Here is a 10,491-nt window from a genome sequence, read left to right on the forward strand (position 1 = left end):
CGCACACGATTTTGTACACATCACTGATGGTGACTGGTGGGTATACTGCTGCCAATGACCTTAAAGTGGTCAAATCATTCCATAGTCTGTCGATAAAGATTTGATTGAATCACTTCAACCCTGGCGTCATTTGGACATCCGGGGGGGGGAACGCAAATCATGTAGATCTTGGAATCCAACAACAGTCATCTATGATGGTCGGCCCAAATTTGGCAAGGTTTCATTAGATTCAGAGCTCCAGCTTGACTTCCATGACAAAATGAAAGTTCAATATTTCAAAAAGTCTAAAACCTAATTATGCGAGAACCCTATGTGGCAGCAAAGTCTTCCTCATGGTCACATCCTGTTGACCTCCAGACCACCATTGTAAAGCCCAAACCACACTAAAGGGTCGCATTGGGACAAAACATGTTTTAAGGTAAAACACACCAGTGCAACTCCATGAGTTGCATTGGTGTGGTTTTGCCTTAAGAAAAAGTTTGGTCCCAACGCGACCCTTTGGTGTGGTTTGGGCTTAAGGATCGGCTATGATTAGAATTAGCTCACGCTCTTTATCTTTCGCCAGAAACGTTAACATGTCGGGAGCGATGCGGTACAAAATCACAAATGACATCCATACCTTAGATGGATGGCAATCACCATGGACAGCGCTCGTAGTTTTAAGGCTTTTAAAATCCTACTTTGAACAGTGTGCAAAGATCCTGGTGCTGGAGGTGACGGAGGCGTTGCTTAGTAACCCGGACCAATGTTAAAAGCTGATTTTCGGCCTAGCCGCTTCATATTATTGTCTAAAGGGGGGAGGTACGGATATAACCGGAGTTGGCAATAAAAATAAATGAAATGTCCGCCTCATCCAGGTGAAGTGAAGCAGGAGGGTGGTGGCGTGTTCCGCGAGGGCACACCCTACCAGCGCCGTGGATCCCTGCAGCTCTGGCAGTTCCTGGTGGCCCTGCTGGACGACCCCGGTAACTCACACTTCATCGCCTGGACCGGCCGCGGCATGGAGTTCAAACTCATCGAACCTGAGGAGGTATGTCGTCTTTAGTCATCAGGATCTGATTTCTTAAAAAAAAAAAGAATCTCCAGCGTCAGATGCAACACACAACTTAATTTATGGAGGCTAACTTTTTTTCTTTCTTTCTACAATGTCCTTCTTTTTTGGGTCTATAGAGCGTCGCAGTCCCGCCTCCTACCCTGGACCAGGAAATGAAACCCAATGCATTTTCCTCATAGACATTTCTTAAAGTATTTATTTAAAGACGGTTACGCCGCGGACAAAGCCAACTCGAGTCGTGACAACTCATGACAACGCAAACAATATTTTGGACCAAACAAATAATTAGAAAGAAGAAAAAAACGGCAGGTTACAACACTTTTTGTTGTTTTTCTTCTTTGTAATTATTTGTTTGGTCCAAAATATTGTTTGTGTTGTCATGAGTTGTCACGACTCGAGTTGGCTTTGTCCGCGGCGTAACCGTCTTTAAATAAATACTTTAAGAAATGTCTATGGGAAAAATGCATTGGGTTTCATTTCCTGGTCCAGGGTAGGAGGCGGGACTGCGACGCTCTATTGAGTGGAGTTTTTTTTTTTTTTTTTTAAGATTTGTTTTGGCAATATTGACTCTTCCTGTTTTACAGCACTTTCATTCTAGAGCACCAAACAACAAAAGATGAACAAAGAATCTGAAAAGGATTTCACCACTGCAACAGGCTGTGGTTTGCATTACATTAAACAGAGCATTCCTAGGTTGCATCCTATGACGATTATGAACACGCCCATGGTGTTTGTAATGCTTAATTAACATTTTGCATCCGGGATGCGTTGTGAGAATGTAGATCAGCTGTGCACGACACCATTGTACAACAAAGTATAAATTGGGCATTGAGAGTGCACACAAGTAGAGCTAAATCAATGCTAGTGTAGTGGCCACCATTTATGTGTGTCTCCTGGTCTTACAAATATTCAACCAATGAAAAGTATTAACAGGAGCTTGTCACTAAATCTCCTAACTCTAACCGGTCCATTGGAACACATTTTCTTCCTGAAAAGTATGCGTTTTCTTTTTCGGTTTACGGATGTCTACGATCCTTTGAGATCGATTCCTCTTCGCCGCTTTTCTTTGCACCTAAACAATGTTGATAGGGAGGTGACGAGGAGGAGGGCGCTGGGATCTGAGTTGTGATGAATTCATGTTAGCAGACAGGGTTTTTAAAAACAAAGCACAGATCCCAATGATTAGAAGTGAGATCTGGCCTCTGTCCTCACGATGCTCTGTACTCTGATCCCTGCTCCATTAGTCTCCCATACATTATTCAGCACATGAAACAATAGATTGATACAAAATGAAGGACAAGCTCTATCGCCGAATCACGCACCCCCACCCCTCCTCTTTCTCTCTCCCTCCCTCTCACCTCCTCACATTTCTTCGGGTCTGGGCATTTTTTCGCAATGTTTAAGTCTGCGGCTTTGATTGGCCGTATCAGCCGGATGGTCCATCATGCATTTAGACGGGGCCCTGCAGTACGCTTGATAGGCCTACTGTCATTCCCATTATCTTTTTTTTTTACTGTACATTAAAAATGAATGGGTCCAGGAGTTTTTACAAGAGGCAATTAGGGGCTGAGTGCTCCGAGATCAAACGGAGCCTCTGGCTAGGCCAGCCACCGTGGGATATGACCCGTCCTACTGAGTCATGAGCCTCCTCTCCTCCTCGCTTTATGTCTGTCCTCTTTGAGTGTCTCTTCTCCTCCTGTACCCTCCCTGCCCAAATCTTTACAACCTCCTCCAGCGCTTTACACCCCCCCCCCCCCCCCCCCCGCCCCACACACACACCTACTCCCACAATACCCCAAGACGTTTGTCAACACAAAGATTCACATTTCCTAAATAAGAATGGGATTCGCCCCAACTTATCCCCCCACTTGGGATGAGAGACTAGCGAGAGGTTAGTGGGCTGCTGCTGCTGCTGCTGCTGTTGTCGGCCCCAAGTTCAACCTGGGTTTGGGGGACAGTATTTCATAGCCTGCCCATGACAAGCAGCCGCTGACTCTTATTTCACTGCACACACTGTGGGACTCTGGTTGCATTCAAGTGGTAATGGGTTACATAAAGAGGAAGTGAATCCACATGTTGGGGACTCGCCCTGCATGCCTACACAGATGGAGGGAGAACTGAGGCCTTTGACTTATCGCTGAGGACCCCTAGTGGTTAAAGGGCAGAGTTGTGACTCGCAGTGGTGGGTTATCTTTGCTCTGGTTCAATGAGAGAGCGAGAGAGAGAGAGAGAGAGAGAGAGAGAGAGAAACATCTTTAGAAAAAGAAGACTGTGTTCTTTGAAGCCTTCTAAAGTGTACCCAACTGTCCAGTCAGTCACCCATGAAGGAACCCAGAGCTGAACCATCCCAGATGCGTAACCACCTCTTTTCTTCTCCCTCCCGCATTCTCCTGCTCTGCTATTCTCTCTCTGTGGTTTTCTCCCTCCTTTCTCTTCCTCCTGCCGTAGGTATAATTCAGACTGCTGCATTATTTCTCCACAAGTGTTCTAAATAAATGTATATTCGACAGTGTCATGCACCGAAAATAGATGATCTACAAGCTTGTAGCTTGGTTATTTTCGGCATGCGTTACGGTCGCCCGACGAAGTCTGGGGCTTCCAAAGTGGGTTTTTTTTTGGCTCATGGCGATTCTTTGGTCTGATTCTTTGGCTTTATTGTGTCTCCTCAGGTTGCCAGGCTGTGGGGCATGCAGAAGAACCGTCCGGCCATGAACTACGACAAACTCAGCCGCTCTCTGCGGTACTACTATGAGAAGGGAATCATGCAGAAGGTATTTTGTTCACAATCTTTTGAGGGACACATTTTCAGCTCGAATGAAAACGTTCTAGTTTCTTCCTTTGCTTTTTGTTTTGTTATCACACTTGGACTTTAGCGGCTGCAGGTTGCAGGGTGCATACGTTGGTTAGACATACTGACAGTCCGACAACACCGTCGCTTCCCGACATGCGTGGCCAGTTACAACTAAGCAGTGGCCGGTTAAAACTCTCCCGTGGCTCCCGACATGCGTGGCAGGTTAAAACGAACCTGTGGCAAGTTAAAACAAAACCATGGCTTCCTGTGAGGTTAGGTTCCCTAAACTTTAGGGTGTTGGACTAATGCCTGACGCACTGTTAGTACGTCGGACCCAACGTACGCACCTGCAGGTTGCAAGGGTTATAAGGTTCTGTACAAATCTCCCCACTATCAGTGCATAACACAACAGCATTTAACGAAACAAATCGGAAATACATGTCACAAAACAAATTAGTGAAACAGAAAACACAACGTTTCACAAAACAAAATAGCAAGGCAGAAAAAACATATGTTGCAAAATGAATTAGAAAACAGAACACAGAAAGGGTACAAACTAAATCAGTTACTGATTTGACATTTGATGTTAGGCTGGATAACAAGACAAACAAGGATGATCAATGGTTCCTCTGCCTTAAAAATAAAAGCGTATAATCTGTAGAAATCTTTTATTGAAAAGAGGTAATAACATTGTATTTCATTATTGTGCTTTCATACTTTTGAGCGGTGCCTAACCGCTCCATTGACTGGCCGTGTGTGTATGTTTGTATGTCTGTCTGTTTAGAGTACGAACAGCTGCAATACCACTGGGTGACCTAAAGTGTGCGTTCGGATATAGCACACTGAGCGCACTGTGCAATACAAACTAATACGTGAGTGTGCTCCCGGTGTGCATATCTGAACACACCTGTGAGATGGAGGATGACTGATTTAAGCAGTCACACCTGGCCTGAGTCAAACTAGAACTGGACTCAGAGCTGGGTGTGGCTGCGCACCTGTTGTGCATGGACTTGATCAAGGCACAACAGGATAAATCAGTCATCTCCACAAACACTGAGGAGATAGCTCTCCACTGTCCGGACAGACGCTCTCTCCTGAGTGTTTGTGGAGCTGACTGATCTATCCTGTTGTGCCTTGATCAAGTCCATGCACAACAGGTGCGCAGCCACACCCAGCTCCGAGTCCAGTTCTAATTTGACTCAGGCCAGGTGTGACTGCTTAACTCAGTCATCCTCCCTCTCACAACACCAATATAGTTTGTATAGAGTAATAGAGTTCTGGTTGTTATGCGGCCCTCACACCTGTGTCGCACCGCCAATCCCACTGATATATGGAGGTCTCTGTATCTGTCAGTCCCTTTCATGACCATATATGGAGATCCTAATGTCTTCAGTATTTGCCCATACAGTATCATCATCATCATCGATCACTGATGATGATACTGTATGGATGTCCAGGTTGTCCCTTTTATGCCCATATATGGAGATCCCTAATGTGCACTCAACTCTCACAGGCTCCTTCTTGCCCTAACTTTTGATCTCTCTACCTAAATACAAAATGGAACGGAGCAGAATGGTCTGCCACTACCACCTTTTTATTTAATTTTTTTTGAGGGGTCTCTTATGCCCGTTTTGTGTGTGCGTGTGAATTTTAGCAATGATTTGATTGGCTGATCATCTCATAGCGATGATTTGATTGGCTGAGCAAAGTACATATTGAGCATATGTGAAGTGAGGGGCGCTCTTGTCGTCGTACATCATCCAATAAAAAATGAATATACTTCTTCATGAATTAATTTGTCAACTTATGTTATCTTTTAACCATGATGATACAATGTTTCAAAAAACTCATCTTTTCACCACATGTAAGATGACAACTGAATTTATGTGATGGACGATTTGCTCGTCCACACATGACGTAAATTCTCCTTTCATTGTCAATGGCATTTAATGTTGTTGCCACAAAAAGCTGATTTGTTCAGACACATGATGTAAATTCCCCTTTCATTGTCAATGGCAAATGGACAAAAAGCTGTATGTAAAAAATGAGGGCAGAAAATTGAAGGCGCAAATTGTGATTGGCCGGAACGAGAAGATGTATGATGATGTATGATGATAAGATGTTCATGTCTTTTGTTTTTCTTGTTTGTTTTTTGTTTTTTTTCCCGAGGAAAAAAAAAGAAAATGTTGTAACTTTGGTCACCATTGAAAACATGGAAAATATACCTGTGAGAAACGATTAAAAAAAAGAAAGAAAAGATGTTCAGTGTGAATGGCCCTTTAGGCTGCTCAACAGTGCCACTTTAGGTCACCCAGTGGTATTGCAGCTGTTTGTACTCTCACTTCACACAGGTGTGATTTTTCTTTTTAACTCAACCCTTCCTCTGTGTCCGCAGGTGGCAGGGGAGCGCTACGTTTACAAGTTTGTGTGCGAGCCCGAGGCCCTCATCTCCCTGGCCTTCCCTGACAATCAACGGCCCAGCCTGAAGGCCGAGTTTGAGCGCTACGTCAACGAGGAGGACACGGTGCCTCTGTCGCACCTGGACGAGGCTGTCTCCTATCCCCCGGAGCAAGGCTCCCAAAACATGGGGGCCGGCCAGCCCTACTCCAAAGGATACATGTACTAATGGCAACCCCACCCTCCTGCCTTCAGAAACCTTTACTCTTGTCCCTACCCATCATCATCATACATGCCCCAATCGCCCCATCTCTTGCACATGCCCACCCCATCCACGTGTATATAAGGCTATGGTGTTTTTTCTTTTTGTTTTTTGTTCTTTTGTTTAAATTAATCTCTAGGGATGTTTTTTCTTTTTTTTTTTTTTTTTTTTTTTTTTTTTGAGTTTGTAAGAGCTGCATTCCTCTCACTTCTGAGGCCTATTCAATCCATAAACATGATTGTGGTTAAAGAGATTGCTTAATAAAGACCCATATTACTACTCTAAGAAGACTCCAAGCTGCTCATTCTTCTGTTATATGTGACCGGATACAGTGCTTGGTGCCACGTGTAGGCCCTGGTAATTTTTAGTTTTTTCTTTCTTTATTTTTTATGAAGGTACAGAATGTATGCTTTAAAATGATGTGTCATACATTGAAATCTGACGATATAGTGCTGGTTTTCTCTTTTAGAGATTTTTCTGTAAAGTTAAACCTGAAATCAAGAAGCTGAGAAATATTCTCTGAAAGTCTGTGTGAAGTTTTCACACTTTGTCAGGTGTGAGTCAATGGCAATGGAAGTGTGTGTCCAGTGTTTGTTTTTTGAGAAATTTACAGTGGCAGATATTGGCACGTCAAAAAATCACTTTCACCTAGAAACTCCATTCACACTTTTTATAATTCAGCTTACTGTGGAGACACATGCTGGAACTTTTGTCTTTGAAATGTTTTGTAGTTTCTGAGTGATTTTCGTCTTCTTTTCAAATCCTCAAAAATGATGAAAAACGGCATGCTATAGTATGCCGTCCGAGGCCATGGGCTATAGCCCATTGTCTCGGAGTGATTTTTGTCTTTTTTTCAAATCCTCAAAAATGATGAAAAACGGCATTCTATAGTATGCCGTCTGAGGCCATGGGCTGAACTTGAACCCACGACCTGTGGTTCACATAGACAGCAGCTTATCACAGAGGCCACCATGCTCTCTGAGAATCTCCTCAGCTTTCCATCTCTTTCCAGTTCTCTTCTGGATGTTATTCTCCAAACATGCTGCAAAGTGAAAGTAGCAGGAACTCAGCTGGATTTGAACTCACAACCTGTGGCTCACATGGACATCATCTTAACAAGGGTGCCACTGAGCTCTCAGTGATTTTTAGGTTGAAAGTTGTTCTTCTTGGTGTCACTTTTCAAATGGGGCCTTGGGAACATGTACAGAGCATTTGAATGGTGCTGTGCATCAAAGGTGTCTTTAGTTCTTTTAAGTGTTATCGTGGATGTTAATCAGATAATACAGAGGAGAAACCATGACAGGACACAGACAGCCTCCCCATTGGTGGATGTGATCCTGGCAGCCAGCCCAGGTGTGTTCTGGTCCTGTTGATTGAGCTGAGAAAAACTATAAACCTTCAAGGTTTATAGGTCCTGCTCTGCTCAATCAACAGGACCAGAACACACACTCGTTAATTTTCTTCCAGTTTATTATACTCGTCGTCAGGCTACTAGTCCTACATACTTACACCTAGAAACCCCATTCATCAAAAGACGAAAATCACTCCGAGACAATGGACTATAGCCCATGGTCTCGGACTGATTTTCGTCTTTTTTTCAAATCCTCAAAAATGATGAAAAACGGCATGCTATAGTATGCCGTCTGAAAAAAAGACGAAAATCACTCCGAGACCATGGGCTATAGTCCATTGTCTCGGAGTGATTTTCGTCTTTTTTTCAAATCCTCAAAAATGATGAAAAACGGCATGCTATAGTATGCCGTCCGAGGCCATGGGCTATAAATGATGAAAAACGAGGATTTGAAAAAATGACGAAAATCACTCCGAGACAATGGACTATAGCCCATGGTCTCGGACTGATTTTCGTCTTTTTTTCAAATCCTCAAAAATGATGAAAAACGGCATGCTATAGTATGCCGTCCGAGGCCATGGGATATAGCCCATGGTCTCGGAGTGTTTTTCATAATTTTTGAGGATTTGAAAAAAAGACGAAAATCAGTCAGACTGGACTACTGGACTACTTGGACTACTTTCACTTTGCAGCATGTTTGGAGAATAACATCCAGAAGAGAACTGGAAAGAGATGGAAAGCTGAGGAGATTCTCAGAGAGCATGGTGGCCTCTGTGATAAGCTGCTGTCTATGTGAACCACAGGTCGTGGGTTCAAGTTCAGCCCATGGCCTCAGACGGCATACTATAGAATGCCGTTTTCCATCATTTTTGAGGATTTGAAAAAAGAGACGAAAATCACTCCGAGACAATGGACTATAGCCCATGGTCTCGGAGTGATTTTCGTCTTTTTTTCAAATCCTCAAAAATGATGAAAAACACTCCGAGACCATGGGCTATAGCCCATGGCCTCGGACGGCATACTATAGCATGCCGTTTTTCATCATTTTTGAGGATTTGAAAAAATTACGAAAATCACTCCGAGACAATGGACTATAGCCCATGGTCTCGGAGTGATTTTCGTCTTTTTTTCAAATCCTCAAAAATGATGAAAAACACTCCGAGACCATGGGCTATAGCCCATGGCCTCGGACGGCATACTATAGCATGCCGTTTTTCATCATTTTTGAGGATTTGAAAAAAAGATGAAAATCACTCCGAGACAATGGACTATAGTAGGTTTGAATGGGGTTTCTAGGTGTAAGTATGTAGGACTAGTAGCGTGACAACGAGTATAATAAACTGGAAGAAAAGTAACGAGTGTGTGTTCTGGTCCTGTTGATTGAGCAGAGCAGGACCTATAAACCTTGAAGGTTTATAGTTTTTCTCAGCTCAATCAACAGGACCAGAACACACCTGGGCTGGCTGCCAGGATCACATCCACCAATGGGGAGGCTGTCTGTGTCCTGTCATGGTTTCTCCTCTGTATTATCTGATTAACATCCACGATAACACTTAAAAGCACTAAAGACACCTTTGATGCACAGCACCATTCAAATGCTCTGTACATGATCCCAAGGCCCCATTTGAAAAGTGACACCAAGAAGAACAACTTTCAACCTAAAAATCACTGAGAGCTCAGTGGCACCCTTGTTAAGATTACGTCCATGTGAGCCAGAGGTTGTGAGTTCAAATCCAGCTGAGTTCCTGCTACTTTCACTTTGCAGCATGTTTGGAGAATAACATCCAGAAGAGAACTGGAAAGAGATGGAAAGCTGAGGAGATTCTCAGAGAGCATGGTGGCCTCTGTGATAAGCTGCTGTCTATGTGAACCACAGGTCGTGGGTTCAAGTTCAGCCCATGGCCTCAGACGGCATACTATAGAATGCCGTTTTTCATAATTTTTGAGGATTTGAAAAAAAGACGAAAATCACTCCGAGACCATGGGCTATAGCCCATGGCCTCGGACGGCATACTATAGCATGCCGTTTTTCATCATTTTTGAGGATTTGAAAAAAAGACGAAAATCACTCCGAGACAATGGACTATAGCCCATGGTCTCGGAGTGATTTTCGTGTTTTTTTCAAATCCTCAAATTTGATGAAAAACACTCCGAGACCATGGGCTATAGCCCATGGCCTCGGACGGCATACTATAGCATGCCGTTTTTCATCATTTTTGAGGATTTGAAAAAATTACGAAAATCACTCCGAGACAATGGACTATAGCCCATGGTCTCGGAGTGATTTTCGTCTTTTTTTCAAATCCTCAAAAATGATGAAAAACACTCCGAGACCATGGGCTATAGCCCATGGCCTCGGACGGCATACTATAGCATGCCGTTTTTCATCATTTTTGAGGATTTGAAAAAATTACGAAAATCACTCCGAGACAATGGACTATAGCCCATGGTCTCGGAGTGATTTTCGTCTTTTTTTCAAATCCTCAAAAATGATGAAAAACACTCCGAGACCATGGGCTATAGCCCATGGCCTCGGACGGCATACTATAGCATGCCGTTTTTCATCATTTTTGAGGATTTGAAAAAATTACGAAAATCACTCCGAGACAATGGACTATAGCCCATGGTCTCGGAGT

At 43.5% G+C, this 10,491-nt stretch overlaps 1 protein-coding gene across 2 annotated transcripts in view; it reads left to right on the top strand.

The window, feature by feature from the left end:
- The window catches only part of etv4 (ETS variant transcription factor 4), a 45,432-nt gene extending 38,644 nt beyond the window's left edge, over nucleotides 1-6,788 (top strand). For both annotated transcript variants that reach the window (XM_079492073.1, XM_079492074.1), the window contains exons 11-13: nucleotides 858-1,030; nucleotides 3,724-3,825; nucleotides 6,241-6,788. In XM_079492073.1, the coding sequence (XP_079348199.1) occupies nucleotides 858-1,030; nucleotides 3,724-3,825; nucleotides 6,241-6,471 (506 nt within the window). In that variant the 3' untranslated portion in view covers nucleotides 6,472-6,788. The remainder of the gene's footprint in view (nucleotides 1-857; nucleotides 1,031-3,723; nucleotides 3,826-6,240) is intronic.
- Nucleotides 6,789-10,491: the final 3,703 nt, after the last annotated feature.

This window comes from Electrona antarctica (genome assembly GCF_951216825.1).
Source record: "Electrona antarctica genome assembly, chromosome: 22".
In the NCBI taxonomy this organism is placed as follows: Eukaryota; Metazoa; Chordata; class Actinopteri; order Myctophiformes; family Myctophidae; genus Electrona; species Electrona antarctica.